Genomic DNA, 17,856 nt, shown 5'->3' with positions numbered 1-17,856 from the left:
CCGCCAAACTGAGTTCGATTTGTTTTATTGTTGGTTTCTAATTTGTTTCCTATCCCCCCCAAAATTATTTTCTCCAATCAATATCTTTTTCTTGTATTCTATCCTATTTTTTTCTAAAGTTATGTTTTCTTATTTCTCACACTCTTTAATTTAATTTGCGGCTACCCGGTTCTCGGTCATGGTCCCAGAGTGGGTATGTGCCACCAAATTCGAGGCTCCGCATCCACCTCTGGGACGGGGAACAGACGAAGACGAAGCTAACGATTGTCCAGGGGCCGTACAGGCCTTCGAACTCCTTCCACCGGCATTCACATCGACCTCTCTGCAGCTGTACAGCCGAGCAGAACAGGGCTGGTCAGTGCATTGGTCCATGTGACGGTCAACGTGCTGGTCTCTGTGTTGGCGGCCACGAGCTACGTCTCACCTCGCGTCTAGGAAATTGCCGCCCAGGTTCAACCTCGGCACTGGGAGCTGCATTCTCGAGGTCGAGTCATCTGTACTCGTTGTTCAAGCAACTATATGGCTGACGAGACACCGAGAGAAGACTCCAAGAGGAGGCAGCTAAGTGAAGCGGAGAAGGATGATACCGGTACGTCGAAGCGAGAGCGCGGTACATGTTTATGGATCATGTTTATCACGTACATGTTTATCACATGATCATGTACGTGATCATGTGCATGTTTATCGAGAAGGCTCTGATGGCGCGGGTTCGTAGTCTAACCACGGTTGTGATTGTGTCTCGTCGGTGTGTGGTCGTACGACGGGGGTCGGTGTAGCGCAACGTGGGAACTTAAAATAGAGCTGCCCAATTTATCTCCGACAAATATAAGACAGGCAAGCCAGTGTGTCTGAAAAGAAAACAAAAAGGTGTTCTCCCGCCTTTAGAAAATCGCTGCTTATTCTCGCTTCTGTGCTTGTCACACAAGTACGGGTATACAGATAGGCCTTCGCCCCTGCCACTTAGCACTCTACTGCCCATGCCTAGACGTTTGCATAATCGTGTTAGCTTTTCCGCGCATTTTTCGGACGTACAAAAGCTTTCGATTCATTCGCACTCCCGCGCGCCATATTACTCTAGAATGATCTTGATAATTGGATGGCATCATTATTAAGTCCTGTTTCTTTCCATTTGATATCAGCACGTATACAGCTTGCACTGATAGGAGAATCCATGTGTATTTTGTTGCCATGCTAGCCTTCTCTTTTATATGTGCTTCTTATATTTCTTTTGTGTGCATCTGCATGTATTTCTGTCCCATATTGTCTGTGTTTAATTTTGTTAATCGTGTTAATTCTGATTAACTTTGTAATGTTTTGCTATTATGCAATGCCTTATGTTTGCCCCCTGTTCACTGTTATTCATTTTGAACTTGCAGCCCTCTTACACGATGCCCTTGGACCTATAATGTTCAACAAATAAATAAATAAATAAATAAATAAATAAATAAATAAATAAATAAATAAACTCCCATGTAAACTGTATTATACTACCCGTCACCGAAATTTGGGTCGATAGTCTATAAAATTCTATAGACGTCTAAAATCCACCAGTTCCAAGTCTACAAACCACAAACAGAATAAAGCAAATAGGCTTGCGAACGGCTACTGTCGATCGACAAACTTATAGTTTTTATAGAGACTAAATGACAAATCTGCGTGAAGGCTGGGCAGCCTAATTAGATTGCTATGGACAGTCTTATAATCTTGCTCAATTTATTTACTACTAATTTATTATTAGTATACCGTAGCACTTCGCTTTAATACCATTCCCCTTTCCTTCTTTTCTTTTTTTTCGCGAATCTCCCAGGCGCATCGAGCGAATCATCTAACACGAAGCGTCACCGTCGCGAAACGTCAAGGCGCGGGTCAAGGCAAGGATCGAGGCTGTCAGGTCGCAAGTCTTCACGACGCACGTCTTCACGACATGAGCTCAAATCGCCCCCCGACGCCGCGCCTGAAGCATCGTCTGCGGATGCGGAACAGTTCGCTGGCTTCAGCTGGACGTCGCCCGAAAATGATTGGACCACGTCCAACGAGGAATCGCGCCTGAAGTCGCCCAGTGACCGGCGCCACGCTGGTACTTCCAAGACTACGTCACCCGAAAAGCTGGCCACGGAAGCGGCGCCTCGGAAGACGCCGTCCGATGCCAGTGACGTGGACGTCGACGAGGGTGCAGCGTCAGCTGAGAACGCTACCCAGCCGGTGCCCACAACTCAATGGCTGTCGACCGATATAACGGGTGCTATAAGTGATGAGTCAGCCGGGAAGCAGCAGACGAGGTCAGCACAAAACTGGGCAAAAATGTCGGTTGCGACGGGCGCTGAACCGAACCCCAAGCCTGCTGAAATACACGACACTGGTTCTTCCGAGACTTCACCTCAACAGCTTCTTGAAAAATCGAATGTTGCTTGCGATGGCTCGTCACCGACGACTGAAGCGCGATTCGCGAGGTCTTCTGAAACGTCACTTGAGAAGTTGGAAGGAAAGCGGACGGCAAAGACGAGCGACCAGTCAAGTCCGACGTTAGCCGAAAAGATTTCGGAGAAAAAGTCCGACATGGCAAGTCACGAGTTAACTGCGGAGCCTGCTGGGAGGGAACAGGTAACGTCGGGGGATGGGACGTCTCCTCGGGAGCCAGCGCAGAAGTCTCCTATATACTCAAGCGACGAGACAGTCTCGGAGATCGCCGAAGAGCGGGTCGCAAGGTCACAAGGATTGTCCAAGGCAAGTGAAGCGTCAACCTCGGAGCCTTCTGGGAAACATCACAGGAGTTCAACTGCGGCGCCGCCTTGGAAATCGCCCGAAAGATCAAATGTTCCAGACGACGTGTCAGCCTCGAAGACCCCTGAGGAGCGAACCGCAGGTTCGACTCCGGTGACGCCTCTGAGGTCGATCTTGAAGTCCGGCAAGGCGAGTGAAGCGGGCTCCCCGAAGCCATACGAGAAGCAAGACACTGTGCCGACGTCGCCTCGGAAGTCCGCTTCGACGTGGCGAATTTCACGTGACCACTCACACTTCAAGAGTGCTAAACATCGATCCACGAGGTCGATCTCGACGTCGCCTACAACGTCGATCGAAAGAACGACGAAGCGAAGCGAAGAGTCGTCAGAGAAGCTCGGGGAGAAGCGAAACGCAAGACGGTTGCCGACGTCTCCCGACGAGTCAGCCGACAGAGTCGTCGTGATCAGTGAAGGCGAGAGCGTAGTGAAGTCGCCAACCGACGGGGCGTTCGACACCTGCGCTTCGGAAGCGGTCTCGGCGGGCGAGCACCACGGACATCGCCGAAAGCCGTCCACGAGGTCAGTCGGGACATCGCCCATAGACTGGCCGGAGAGGACGCCGGCGATGTCTCCCGACGGAGCCACAGCGGACGACGCGACGGGTGTGGACAGCGACGCGCTTGGCAACTGCAAGAAGGGCTCGTCGTTAGTCCGAGAGCGCGAGTTTCAGCAAGAGGCCGTGAGGTATTTGCTTCTCTCTTTCAGTATACAGTTGCGCAGTGTAGTTTCAGTGTAGTTGCGCAGTGTAGTTGCGTGCAGTTTTAGTGTACAAACGCTCACCAGACCGCGAGGGCGGCGCCGAAATCTGCATATAGGCAGCGTCACCGTCGCCCGATTCGCAAGTTAGGGTATACAAACAGCATATCCAGTGAATGTATGCACCGTTTGCTTCACTTTTCTGAGTGCCTGTAGCCTCTGCATTACGAGGGGGGTGAGCCATTGCATTTTCGCTTGCTTATAGGGATGTGCGAGTCGTCGATGATGATGATGATGATGATGATGATGATGATGATGATGATTTCTGCTCAAGGACGGACACGAAAAGATGCCGACCACCGAGAGGCTGACGGCTTCGCGGTGTATCGATTAACTCGTTGTTCCGGCTTATACGTGCTGACAACTCTACACACGTCGCACCTCTTGGGCGTAGGTCAGCAGCAAGCCGTACAGATCGTGCACGCCTGCAAGCACATTCATCTGGTTCATGATTATATTTAGCTTAGTGTTACACTGACGATTTGAAGTGAAGGACAGGACGTGGAAGTACGTCGCGCAGCGTACGTCCACGACCTGTCCTTCACTTAAAATCGTCACTGTAACACCAAGCGCAATATAATCATGAACGTCCACCAACTAGCCCACTTCATTGCTTTACATTCACCTGGCAACAGAACTACTTGAGCCCAACAGCCGTCATACCAGGGTCGATGACTTAGCAAGGAAATTTCTAAATTTATAATAATAATCCTTATTTCCATCGGGATGATGGAGGAGGTTGTGGGTAAAAGCTGCTCGTGAACGGCAGCTTGACAAAGGCCCACCAGCCCCCTTCTACAGGGCAACAACAGCAAAGCAGGGAAAGACACCCACAAGTATACATATAATCTCTTCACAATTTAGCAGATCCAAAATTAACAGGATCATTTCATAAATGAAATAAAAATAGAAGCAAGGAAAATAGAACAACAATCAATACAATAAGTACAGATGGTATAAAGCTGTACAATAAGCACAGAATTAAGTATACACATTATAGGTATACAGGTGGAGTTACTAAGAATGTGTGCAGTGAAGCTGTCGTAATTCACGTTTCGATATTTTAAGTAGGTCAGTCCCGGATTTTTTACAGCTGTTTAATAGAGTTGGAAGTGTGAAGGATAATTTTTCCATTGTGTAATTGGTTCTAGGAGCTGGTAAAATCCACTCCTCCTTATGTAAAAAAACCTTATGTAAAAACGGTAAGGTAAAACACAGTGCTGTTTTTCAGTAATGACAACTGACAAGCAAACTGACAGTAATGACAAATTTAGCCAGTTTTTGTCACCCTAATGTTAGCTCTGCGTTTTTTTTTTTTTTAGTCTTGGCGAATTTTTAGTGACTCTTTAATGACGCAAGTGGGCAGTAAGTTGCTGAGCAAAAATTCGTCTAAGGACATTGGCTAAATTCATCGCGCGACACCCATTTTGTTCTAAGCTGGAATATATTCGCCTCCATCTGGTCGCTACATCTAAAGGCGCACCGAAACGCTTATTACTGAGCCATCCGTCTGCACTAAAGCTGTTTTCTAGGCAAACCAAAAAAACTTGCAATCGTTTTAGTAAATCGCGAATTGTTTTGCCTTTTCAAGTTCCGGCCGTTCAATCACGGCTACAGTATAAGTAACTTAAGGCTAAAATTTAAAGGCTAATGAGGAACACTTGTAGAAACAATTAAAGCAAAAAAAAACTAATTTCCGAACGCGTCGTTATCATCACCATCACTTAGCGATTTTTTGCTAGCCTGGAGGAAAGAAACAAACTAAGAGGGGACTATGAAGTCGTGTAGCTGCAGCCTTGGCCAGCCAGCTATCTGTGAAGCCATTACCTTGGCTTTTTTCCTTAGAAAAATTGGCCCAACGCGTCACCTCTAGCGCTTGGGGCCACGCTACAGCGGATGCGCAGACCCCTACTAGATTTAGGTTAGGGGCACGCAAGCGTTGGGGCCCCTTAGCGCTTGGAGCCCCAGCGCTTGCGTGTCCCTAATCTAAAGCTCTCTATTGTCCTCCCTTAGAACGACAGAAATCTGAGCTAGTTGGTAAGGATTCATTATGCAAAAAAAGAAGTGAGGCGTGCAGACAGGACACAAGAGTAGAGAAGTGGGCAACACGGCGATAGTCGGCGTTCGTGTTGTCCACTTCTCTACTCTTGTGTCCTGTCTGCACGCCTCACTTCTTTTTTTGCATAATGTACTCCCTCCCTGACCGGGGTTGTTGGAGAAGTATGAGAGAGACCTTTGCCCTGCAGTGGGCGTAACCAGGATGATGATGATGATGATGATGATGATGATGATGACTCCCCCCCCCCCCAAAAAAAAATAATTATTTCGCTGCCTCGTGCTGGCGCGCACCTGCAGGATGATAGTGAATGACCGGCTGGTGGTGGCAGGACTGTTGTCCGCGCTGGCGTTTCTGCTCAGCGTGCGCATGCTGAAGGTGGCCCGCTACACCGACGTGGTGACCATGGAGGGCACCCTGGTGGGCGTGCTCATTCGCAGCCGTCAAGGGGTCGCCGTGAGGCGCTTCCTGGGCGTGCCGTACGCGAAGAGCACCGCCGGTGAGCGTCACTTGACAGCGGAGATTCGCCCCCTCCGACTCGTATAACCTTGAGCCCTCGGGAATAGCGCTGTGAATGTCTCAAAGAATAGCACATCTTCGCTACACTTTAAGGAAGTTTAATTGCACCTTTCGGGGCTTATCTAAATCGTCGCCGAATTAACTAATCGCCTTCTGTACGTGCTTTTTTTTTTTATAACGCTGCGCGCCCGGTATACTTCCCGGGGTACTATATTCTGGAAGGTGTAACGTGCCGCCATATTGTTCGAACTTGCTAATGGCGGCGTTTTGAGCCAATCAGAGGGCTGCTGTAGGGCTCTCCGATTGGCTCGAAATGCCGCCTTTATACCAAATTCGACAACGTGGCGGAATTTTACAACGTCCTATTCTAGAATATAGTACCCCAGGTCACGAACGGCCCGCGCGTTATCAGCGCCGGGTTTCCAAGAAGTGAAACGCAAGCAAGACAGTTCACAATTATTGTTTGGGGTCAATGTACTTAAAAAAAAAGGTACAGATGTTTTTTTTTTGTAATGCTATACCATTGCGAGCAGCACCACTTAAGACAAAGACACGATGAATGTCGCACTTTCGCCAAAAGTAAGCGCTGACGGCGAGACCAAGGTATTATAATATATATCATTCGAAGTAAATCTCGTAGTTGTGTGGGTATAATAAATTGCAGTAAGCGTTCGCTTACCAAATTAACAAGGGTGATGTCACACCCCCGAAGATGCACGTGATCAGACTCAATGGCCGCGAGCAGCCACAAAGCACGCGAATTGAGAAGTGCCGGCAGCAGGGAGCGCGCGGGCGCCTTGTCCGCCAAAGCGAACGTTCCGCGATGTCGCTCCCTTCACGATTTAAACTGTGCCGCGCGCCCCTCGAAACTCGGCAGACCACGTGACCTCCAACACTAAGGGCGGGGAGGTGTCACGCATGCGCCGTCGTATGCGGTCGGGACTGCAGAGTCCGCATAATTTGCTGTCGCAGTAAAACAAGCAACGTGAGCTTGCTAATTAGCTTTTTTTTTCTTTTTTTTAATATTTGGGGTTTTACGTGCCAAAACCACTTTCTGATTATGAGGCACGCCGTAGTGGAGGACTCCGGAAATTTTGACCACCTGGGGTTCTTTAACGTGCACCTAAATCTAAGCACACGGGTGTTTTCGCATTTCGCCCCCATCGAAATGCGGCCGCCGTGGCCGGGATTCGATCCCGCGACCTCGTGCTCAGCAGCCCAACACCATAGCCACTGAGCAACCACGGCGGGTGCTTGCTAATTAGCTATCGTCCTTTCTCGCTTCAGACGTCTTTGCGATTTTGTAAATTGAGAATTTTCAACCAAATGTGGCGTTATGTACAGGACGATTCGCAATGACAGTTGCGCATATGCGTAGAAACTTAGCGTCTTGGTATGGATTCGCAAACATGCGATTGCTCGTAACTTTTGGGCCAACAAAGGCGAGTATAAGCGTTATAAGTAAAACCTCAAAAATTAAAAACATCTGAAGCCATGAGCACGAAAGCTAAACAAATCTACGTGCTACTCATCAGTCACGTGGCAGCTGGACAATAGAAGTGCCAAAGTTCCTTCTACTAATTTTAGTGGGAAACTTTTTAAAGAGGACGTGCCCACGGAACCCAACGGAACGGTCAATGCACAGCGCTAGTCTTCCTAATAGCATTGAAGTTTCCTACTAAAGTTAATAAAAGGGAATCTAGCGCTGCAGTTGTTCAGCTGCCACTGAAAAAATGGGTATATAGACTTGTATTGTCTTCGCGGTTATAGCTTACGACGTTCTTATGGCGTTATTTCTTAATTTCCAAGATATCAAACCTTTCTAAACACAGCACATCAATAGGTTTATTTGAACATGCATATTAATTGCTATATAGTTGCTTCGCTTATTGCGCAATACCTTGTTGACTATGTGCAGTTGCAAAGTCACCAAGCCGTTTGAAGCCAGAGTGACGAAGTTTAAGCATGTGGGCTCACTCATCATTCACTCGCTGGCCGAACCGCCATTGTATACTTAGTGTAGCCGCCGTAGGACACAGCATGTAACGCGAGAGTGACTTTTGTAGGCTCCGATCTCGGAGCCCACGCCTTCAGGTACCGGGCTCTCCAACAACGAGGTGGTTGTAAGGCTGGACTATGTGGCACGTGGTAAGCCGGCTTCTTTTTTCCTTATTTTTCCACCCCTCGTGCAGGCAGCCATCGGTTCGGCATGCCTGTGCCGCTGCACCATTTTCCCGCCTTGCGTTACGAGGCCCTGGAGCACGGACCCCCTTGCAGCCAGTGGCTCAACGACAGCGTGGTCGGCTCCGAGGATTGTCTCAGCCTCGCCATCTGGGCTCCCGCCGCGACCGAATCGACGGCGCGAAGGAAGCCCGTCGTCGTCGTGCTCACAGGCAAGCGACGTCGAACGTATACGGTCCGATGTAAAGCGGTATTAGCTATAGAACGTGTCAGCAGACACGTACACCTGGCTGAAGGTTTCCGCCCGCCAGTAACGAATGAGATTTGTGAAAGCAAGTCACCTTCTAAAGAAGTTATGAACAGAACGGAAGGCCACAATCTCTCTATTCGTTTTTCGATTCGCAGGAAACTGTACCCATTTCTAAAGATCTTCAAGTGTATACGTGTCAGGAGACGTATACAAGGCTGACAATTTCCGCTTGGCAGTAACGAATTAGACTTACAAAAGCGAGTCATGTCCTAAAGAAATTATGAACAGAACGGAAGGCTACAATGTCGCTATTCGTTTTTCGATTCGCAGAACACTGTACGCATTTCAAAAGCGTTTTGAGTGTATACGTAAGACTTAATTAACATCTGGCATAATGAAATTCGTGATCGCCTTGGCGCACTACAGTGAAGCTTCGGCTGGTGCGCCATAAATCCCTGGCTATTTTCATTCAGGTTTATTTGTACCACAAGTGACTCGAGAGTATTGCAGAGGGAAGTGGTACTATTCAGAAGTATACAGTAATAAGAGAAAATTAGAGAAATCTGGCTCTGAAATGTTTGCTAAGAATTCCCGAAAGCGAACGTCTTCGAAAAACAAAATATAATATTTAAGAATGTCTATTTAGAGCATGTACACTTTAAAGTAATCTGCACCCTTAGATGCGCATAAGGGAGTAAATCGATCTACAACTCACACCTTTATACGTTTGGGTGTAAGGTTGTACCCTTATTCACTAAGGGTGTAAACTATCTTGCGGTATACAAGTTGGAGTACGCGAATAGCGCGATGGGTGCGAGGAAGGCGAGAGCTCGATTCCTGCTTCTTTAGGATCTCCAAAAACACCAATAAAGCATTGGCCACGTGCCACGGCGTACGTAGGCGAGTGGTTTCAGACCGGGTCCAATAGCGACCACGACTGGACAGAGCTGGCGGCGCTGGCCGACTGCGTGGTGGTGTCCGTCAACCATCGGCTCGGGGTCATGGGCTTCTTCAAGCCGGACTCGTCGGACGTGGTGTACGACGTCGCCTTCAAGGACCTGCAGCTCGCCGTCGACTGGACGCGTCGCAACGCCGCGGCCTTGGACGGAGACCCCGAGGCGCTGATGGCCCTGGGCCGCGGCTCGGGCGCCTTCATGCTCGCCACCACGATGATCTCTCGCGAGCACCACGTGGGCTTCAGGCGGATGCTTCTCCAGGTTCCGTTACAGAATGGCCACTTCTTTCGATTCAGAGTGTTTCAGTGCTCTTATAGGGGTGGTCGAACAGCGATATCTTTTATAGAATGCGACCTTCGAATATCGAACATTTTTTAAATATCAATATGATATTAAATATAACGGTTGCAGAGAGCCCGTCTAGTAAAAAAAAAATGTATACATGTGTTTGCATCATTTCTGACGCGTAGCACCGTTCTACACTGGATGTCAGGTTAACGGGTGATCTTGTAAATGAGAAACTAAAACGTGATTATAATAAGGAAACAAAGTGACAGAAGGAAACAAAGTGACAGCACGTTTAGTCTTAGTTTGCTCAAAAAGGCAGAGACCGCCATCGGCCGCTGGTGTGTGTGTGTGTGTGTGTGTGTGTGTGTGTGTGTGTGTGTGTGTGTGTGTGTGTGTGTGTGTGTGTGTGTGTGTGTGTGTGTGTGTGTGTGTGTGTGTGTGTGTGTGTGTGTGTGTGTGTGTGTGTGTGTGTGTGTGTGTGTGTGTGTGTGCGTGCGTGCGTGCGCGCGCGCGCCTGCGTTTGGTAATGTTGATTGCCAGGTAGTGGCGGCAAGGGGGATGCAAGCCAGCCTCTAAATTTTGGCAGAGGGAGGGGGCGGGAGAAGGGGAAAGGCGGGTACCCGCGCACCCCCGTCTTTAAGCCCCGCCTGCCATCATCCGGCTGGGCTGATCACTGGTACAGTTTCGCACAGTCTGCGCGGTCGTGCAACCGCTCGTGCAGGGTCTGTACCCGACCATGCCCCTCAGCCTGAACACTCCTTCCATGGGCCGGGGCTACATGAACAGCATGGCGAGGTTCCTCGGCTGCGAGTCGGGCGATCCCAGCGAACTGTTGTCTTGTCTGAAGGAGGCCCCCCAGGAACGGCTGCTCAAGGCAGCGCGCCACATCGACATCCCTCTAAGGTTCGTGCCGGCCCGCTTCGAAGGGTACAGGTACGTACGCAAGTACCCTGGTCCGGGAACATTGGCCGCGCAGATTCATATGTCTTTATATGCCCGTCACTATTTTTTTTTTCGAGCAACTACTGCACACGGCGTCCCTCTACCGTTCCTCATATCGCGGAATCAATGGAGCACCGAGCATTAGAGGTCACCCAGTTGAATTTTCGACAGCCGATCGCACAGTTGCAAGGCAGAAATGGGTATGGTTTAGCATTAGGTGCGCTTTCGCGTGAGGCAAAGTACGTAGCGCCGCCGAGAGCGCCATCTCGTTCTCACAGGGCAAACTACTCCGCTAAAAGGGCCTAATGTGAGACACCGAGGCGTGCCCCAGCGTCTCCGAGCGACGCCGTATTCGACACGCGGCGGAACTCGGCATGCTTCGTAAGACGCTCCTTTTGGTCGCCTAACAACCACAAGTTCACCCTACATAACAAGCAACACCAAATCAGGTTGTACTAGCTGGTTTCCATTTCGTCAACTTTGCGCCCAAACCGCTGCAATATGTAGGGGCAGTCCCAACAGTATGTGTCGCCGCTGTGTAATACTGCAGTGTAGGGGACATCTCGGACCACGACGTCTGGAAGTTCGACGCCGACGTCGACATCATCCTGGGCAGCGCCCTGTCCCTGGGGGAGGAGTTCAACGACGAGTACCTGCTGCCCTACGCCGCTAGCCTCAAGAGTGCCTACGACCCGGAGCGCTTCCTTCGGAGCGTCTGCTTCTTCCTCAAGGTTCTCGCTTCCCTGACCTTATAGCTTGTGCTGAGGATTCTTGACGGCGCCTTGAAGGTTTTTGCACAAGCCGCTCCGTTCACTGTCTGCAGCCTTAGTTGCGATACACGGTAGCAGAATGGATGTCTTCAGACTCGCAGTGGCCACAAACACAACTATTTGATGCTGTGCTTGTCTAATTGCGTTGTACATTTCACCGTGTGGCCGCGCCTAGTCTCCTAGCACAAAACCATGCACACGATTAGCCTTATGTCAAGCTCTCTCTCTCTCTCTCTCTCTCTCTCTCTCTCTCTGTGTGTGTGTGTGTGTGTGTGTGTGTGTGTGTGTGTGTGTGTGTGTGTGTGTGTGTGTGTGTGTGTGTGTGTGTGTGTGTGTGTGTGTGTGTGTGTGTGTGTGTGGAGAGAGAGAGAGAGTACAAACATCCTATGTTGGGCGCACCGCTTTCCGGGCATCCTCGCTGTCAGCAAGCCTTCCATTGCTCTTTCTTTCGCAAAAACAGTTATGTTTAAGATGGCGGGGGCTCAGAAAGTTGGCAACAAAGTACAGGATAATTAAAATGGTAAATAGACAAGTAGGAGTCATCATAAAAAATATGTAGTGAGATACAGAGACCGCCAGTTGGATGCAAAGAATATAAAGAAAAAAGACCATGAAGATTTACAAGAATGGGAGGTGTTCAAATTTTTACTCTGCACCCAGAACCGTGGAGGTAGCGCGGGTCTGGCGGTTTGGAGCTTGACCAGCGCGGAGGGGCTCACGACAGAGACGCGACGCGAGTAACAAATAACTTTTAATTACATCGTTACGGAGCGGCCGGCTTTACGAGCTTCCGGACGGAGAGCGGCGCACATTCTATAGCTTGTGCTCAACGCTGCTGAAGGCTGAAGTCTGTTGGCGGGGCCGTCCATTTATAGAGTCTGGAACGCCCTCGCTCAGGAGGAGGAGAGAGAGAGAACGCTCTCCACGCTTGCGGGCGCCGCTCGGTACACGGAAGCCAGTGCAGGGCATTGTCTAAACACAAACACGTGCACACGCACGTGCACACGTACTCGTGCACTCACAAACGCGCGCGCCCACACACGCACACGTTTAGGGTACTGGTGGAAAGAAAGCAGGGAAGAGATTGATGCGGCCGAATCCGTTCCAGGCATATAGGTAGCGGTACAAGGTATGTGGAGAAGTTTTGAGTTAGAAAAAATAAAGGTTAAGATGTATACACAAATGCTGGAATGAAAAGTATGTATATCATACCTGATTAAATCGTACAGGCTATAGGTGGCTATTTGCCACCGCCCCATTTCATCATCGGGGGGAGAGTCAATGTTCTCAAGGAAGGTCGTCTCCTGGCAGCATATAGCAGGCATGGCGACGCAGCATTTCAGCTTACAGGATCGGGCAGCTCGCGCGCCGTGCAATTTCGGAGGCCATATTCTCCGTCTTCTCTAATAATGAACCAGTTCGAAAAAGAATCTTACGGTACATAACGCCCTCTAGACGGCACTTCGCAACTTCCACTGTTTAAGCCAAACTTTCGGGGCCGGACGAGGGGCCCCGGTCTGTGGCGCGCCCTTTCATTCCCACAAAGACCCTCGTCAAGCTTACAAACAGGCTTCCCAGAAGACTTCCGGTTAAGCCCTCTGGAACAACGCATGTTACAATAGCCTATAAATTTACAGAATCCTCCAGCTGGGCATCAGTCTTGCTGTGATGTTGGAATGTTCTACAAGTGAATTTTATTCTTCACTGCAAAAAAGAAAGCCCATACATGAGATCGACACATGCCGCACTTTCTTTATATCTGAACATATCAAGAATATGTGCCTACAGTAAACTATGCGCAAAATACTTCCGTTTTCTTGGCTAACTTGACTATCAGAAATGCATGACCCGAAGTTTTCTGGGGTCATGAATGCACTGTTGCCACAGCGTGGACAAAAAATGGTATCACGCAGGAGCGAGCCTGCACCATCAGGGGCGGTGCGAACCGCACGGAAGCGGCGCTGACCGTGAAGGGTGTGACGGAGCAGCAGCTGGAAGAAGACTTGGCCCACCTGTGGACGACGTGTGCCTCGCGCGCCATGGCCAACGTGGCGGTCCTCAAGAACGCCACCGTCCGCCACTACGCGACCGCCACCTCCGACGGTCTGTTCGACCCTCCGCTCACGCTCGCCGACGTTGCCGCATTCCTCAAGACAGGGTTAGCACGCCGAGGAAATAGCGCCCGCGGTTATTCTTCTTGGGAACCTCCGTCGTGGCCACGCACGTCTCAGAACAAAGACGTGCTTTGAGGTCAGCTGTGCCCGCCGCCGTGGTGACTAATTAGTGGCCTTATATATAGGTCAACTTCATCCCCTTGATAATCGCCCTTTCAGTGTAGGACGGGCCGTTTTCTTGCCGTTCACTTAATTTTTACAGCGAGGCTGTTAAGGGCTAGTTCCCCCAGGATCGTGTCTGTGTGTCTACACAAAACTATCATCATCAGGTTTGGCTCCAGCGTCATCTTCCACAGCAGGCGCGAACTTGCTTGTGCCACTGCTCCCGCTTTCGTCGGCGTAATAATTAAGAAACACGATGACGTAACCAATTTTACAGCGAATTACATCGAGGTTGTTAAATGCTAGTTCCCCAGGACTGTCCTGCAGACACAACTCCCCATACGTGGGCCGATCCCGAAGATAGTTCAATACCGGGCCGACCCGCGGCGGAGGTGCAGTTCGCCAGTAAGGAGCCCGCATACACAGCTGCGCTTGTCAACCTTCTTCACAAAGTGGAAGGGCATTGATCTTTTTTAATACTTCTATTATGCAGGCGTTGCTTTAGGACGTCAAAGTTCACCAATCGATCGATTAGTGAAGCTAGATCGTTTTTTTCGGTACTGCAGTGACGTAACCAGGCGATGGCACATTGAGCACGTGTCCCCCCGCCCTCCCCTCCCCCGAAATTCCTGTGATAGCACGCAGCCTTCCTAGCCCCCTCCCCCCTCTACCCTTCCTCCCTCTCCCAAGTCACGTGGGTACTCCCTCCTTAACCCTCCCTCCCCCCGAAAATGGAATTCCGGCTACGCCAGTGCCATACTGAAGCAAGGCCTGAATGATGCTCAATTACTATGCTGATGTGGCATCAACCAAACCCTCGTTCAATGCGAAGCTACGTAAAGCCACGGCCGCTAAATATATATATATATATATATAATATTACTCTGACGAAGGCTAGTTCACCAGACGAAAACGTTAATGCGTCTTCAAAAGGTTCGTCGTGTCTTTCTTTCCTGCATGTGTGTGTGTGTGTGTGTGTGTGTGTGTGTGTGTGTGTGTGTGTGTGTGTGTGTGTGTGTGTGTGTGTGTGTGTGTATGTGTGTGTGTGTGTGTGTGTGTGTGCGCGTGTGCGTGTGCGCGCGCAGCATTTCTTCGCTGTCCTCTTCTTTGTGTAAGTAATAGTGTAACTCCGGTAACTTTTAACCGATCGCTTCCTTTTGTTTCTTTCAGTACAGTGCCGCCTCTGAGGAGCGGCCTTCCGTGGCCGGTGTACGAGCGAGACGGTGTGTCGCGCAGCGCCCTGTGGCCAAACTCCAGCGAGGAGACCATCGGGCAGGCCGCCAACGAGATATGCGGCAGGACGCGGGCGTTCGCCCGCTATTTGTACTGAACGTTGCTGCGATACCGAGGAACGCAGCAACGTTTGTCGGCTACGCAGGTAGCCGTCGTGCGTGTGCATGTCAGCGGCCGTAGTTTGCAAGTGATAGTAGCCGCCACGCAAGCTCAAGGAACTAGGGGAAAAAATGTTTGATTTATATATAGCTAATTCAGATCTAGAAACGGTCCCCGTAGTTCTCAAGACGGAACAAGGTGTCCGGGGTTCTCTCTATAGTCCGGTGCAAGGTTTTGTTGTTGTGTTGTTGATGTTGCTAATACATAGATTTCAGAATGCGTTCAACATTGCAGTTTCCGATAGCTAGCACGTGCGTGTGTGTACGTGCGTGCGGGCTGGTATATCTCGGGGCCCAGGTCGGTGAACGTCTCTTGGGGATCCTCTCTTGGCCCGGGGATCCCGTGGATCCCTGGTAGCTCCACGGGGATCGCGACTGGTGGGCTCTGGAGGGTTGCCGGTTACTCTCCGCAGAGCTAACTGTATGTGGGGAGGGAAGAAACATTCTGAAAGGAAAATCGTTTTGAATTAAAAACAACCTCAGTTTGATTTCATTCAACAGAAATGATATTCCTAATCGATGTTATATACATGTAGCGAGAAAATAAAAGACAAGTTTCTTTTCTTTATCATCAACAATAAATGCCTTCTTTTCAGCACCCGCTAAAGGGGGTGTTCACGCCGCTATCGAATGCAATGCAGCTCTTGGAAGGCGCGCGCGCACGTAAAGTTCACCTACTACTATACGCACCCCCCCCCCCACCTCTCCACTCCCTCGCACGTTGTGTTGGTTTGCTTGTTGAAGTTTGCCTCAATTCTGGTGACCCGATGCTTGCGAGTTGTTTCATCGTTGTCCAACTTGTTCAGTCGAGAGTAGTGAGTTATGACTGCCAGATAATTGTTTACTTTAGCTGACTTCGTGTGGCTTTGCTGGCCGACGGGCCTGGCGTTTCTGGCGTGCTATTCACTTCAAACTTGAAGGAAAGAGCGCTATGAAGACGCAGACTTCGGAGTCCGCGTCTTCGTAGCGCTCTTTTTTTTCAAGTACGCAAAACCAATTCGCCCACATCAATCTTCTGCTATTCACTTCAAATTTATTGGCACACGAATATATCGCTGCAGACTGCGCGTTATCCTTCATCTTGACGCTGCTGCATCGGACTTGTCTCACTGAAGACGTTGGAAGCGGAGTGTGGCGGAGCGCTACGCAAGGAAACGCCGTGCAGCTTTTGCAGCTGAGCTGTTTCGTCCGTCCGTCGCCTGTACGCCGAACTCCGGCGCAACCTCATGCGCATGCGCGAAAGAAAGAAAGGCGCGCGATTGGCTGCGTCAGTAGTGACGTCGTTGCTCTCAGTCGCAGCCGAGCGGGCGCGTGGCAGTTTTTCTCCGGCTCCGAAATGCGCAGGCCACGCGTCATACGTACTCCCGAGGAGCAGGCAGCTTTCGATCAGCAACGCCGCGAACAGAACCAGGAACACCGTGCCGATGCTGCAGCCCGGGCGCAAGAATGTGCAGCCGAGCGCAACCAGCAACTGCGTGCCGAAGTTCCGGCAGCGTATATATACCAAGCCATCGTGTAATGAACCGTCAGGATTAACCTAGCAATAAACACCTGGGCCGCACGTTTGAGCTTCGCTGGTTAACCACCTGTGCGGAGTGCTTGGGTGGTGTTGTTTTGTTCATTCTTCGTAACACAGGCTGCACTACATGCAGGAAAATTGGTAGGTTGAAATGCGTTTTAAATGATAATAGGGGGCAGCGCTGTCTTGTCTGATTGTCTCATAAATACGTGGTATTTCTAAAAACATTCTGAAAGGAATTTTGAGTGCTTCGAGGATTCTGTGGATAGGTTTCGCATATATTTCAGTATTTTGACTGAGTGTTGGCGATTGAACCATTTTGTTTTTATTCGCTCACGTATATTGGCTTTCTTATTTCTACGCTAATAAAAGTGAAACGGCTTTTGGAACATCTCTTGCACTGTCATTCGTTCCCGTCCCAGTCGTTCACGTTCTAGAGGAACGTACAAAACCAATGGCCGTCCTTACGAGCCTAATTGTGTTACGCTTGAGACACCGCCACTCATACAGACGCACGCTGGTGCATAAGCTGAGGCGAACCGCAAGCTCAGAAGAAAAAAAGATGTTCTATATAGTAGCGGTGGATATGCCAGACCTTTAAAGAAATTTAAACGTTCGCCCCGAAGAAATGTAAATCACGACTTCGCTTCCTCTTCCTAATGTGACGTGACTGCTTCGTCTTCTTCGTAAAAGTTGTGCCTTTGATTCAGTTATTAGGCGACAGTTGCAACACACCGCAAAAATAAAAAGTAAAGATTAAAGAGATATATACAAAAACGTTATATAAACATGTATACCATACCCGATTAAGTTAAGCAGGCTAGGTGACTATTTGTCACTGCCCTGTTTCAAAGGGGATGCCATTAGATGATCATCATCAACGCGGTTTTGCAGACATGTGGGCTCCTATGGAAGCTTCGCTACCAGTACGGCCAGCATACGACGTTCGCACGAGGTCGACAGGAAAGAAAGGAAAAGCGCTGTTCTCGTTTTCCTCCCCTTTTTTCTTTCTTTCTTTTTCCCTGTTTTTTTCTTTCTTTTTTGTCGTCATCGTGCAAACGTTATGCTGGACGAAGTCTTGCCAAATTTTTAAAAATAGCCCGAGAAATGCTGTCGCGTTTCAAAGCACTACTGTGCAACACAACGTTACTAGAACGCTAGAACCACGTGCA

General features: G+C 49.6%; 2 protein-coding genes across 5 annotated transcripts; both read left to right on the top strand.

The window, feature by feature from the left end:
* Nucleotides 1–160: 160 nt before the first annotated feature.
* LOC142560133 (uncharacterized) lies at nt 161–8,903 on the top strand. Of its 2 annotated transcripts, XM_075671974.1 has the most exons (4): nt 161–589; nt 1,808–3,464; nt 5,892–6,091; nt 8,304–8,903. In XM_075671974.1, exons 1-4 carry the CDS (start codon nt 520–522, stop codon nt 8,759–8,761), a joined length of 2,385 nt encoding a protein of 794 aa, XP_075528089.1. In that variant the 5' UTR covers nt 161–519; the 3' UTR covers nt 8,762–8,903. The 2 variants fall into 2 exon arrangements, with proteins under 2 accessions (XP_075528089.1, XP_075528090.1); XM_075671975.1 differs by lacking the exon at nt 5,892–6,091 and having other exon boundaries at nt 8,304–8,615.
* A 24-nt stretch (nt 8,904–8,927) lies between these two features.
* Nucleotides 8,928–16,058, top strand: LOC142560134 (acetylcholinesterase-like). Of its 3 annotated transcripts, none has more exons than XM_075671978.1 (5): nt 8,928–9,759; nt 10,508–10,689; nt 11,279–11,459; nt 13,412–13,656; nt 14,945–16,058. In XM_075671978.1, exons 1-5 carry the CDS (start codon nt 9,544–9,546, stop codon nt 15,102–15,104), a joined length of 984 nt encoding a protein of 327 aa, XP_075528093.1. In that variant the 5' UTR covers nt 8,928–9,543; the 3' UTR covers nt 15,105–16,058. The 3 variants fall into 3 exon arrangements, with proteins under 3 accessions (XP_075528093.1, XP_075528092.1, XP_075528094.1); XM_075671977.1 differs by having other exon boundaries at nt 10,508–10,719; XM_075671979.1 differs by lacking the exon at nt 13,412–13,656 and having other exon boundaries at nt 10,508–10,719.
* Nucleotides 16,059–17,856: the final 1,798 nt, after the last annotated feature.

Source organism: Dermacentor variabilis, chromosome 10 (genome assembly GCF_050947875.1).
Source record: "Dermacentor variabilis isolate Ectoservices chromosome 10, ASM5094787v1, whole genome shotgun sequence".
In the NCBI taxonomy this organism is placed as follows: domain Eukaryota; kingdom Metazoa; phylum Arthropoda; class Arachnida; order Ixodida; family Ixodidae; genus Dermacentor; species Dermacentor variabilis.
Note: the sequence above shows the minus strand (reverse complement) of the source record. Positions and strands in the feature narration are given on the sequence as shown.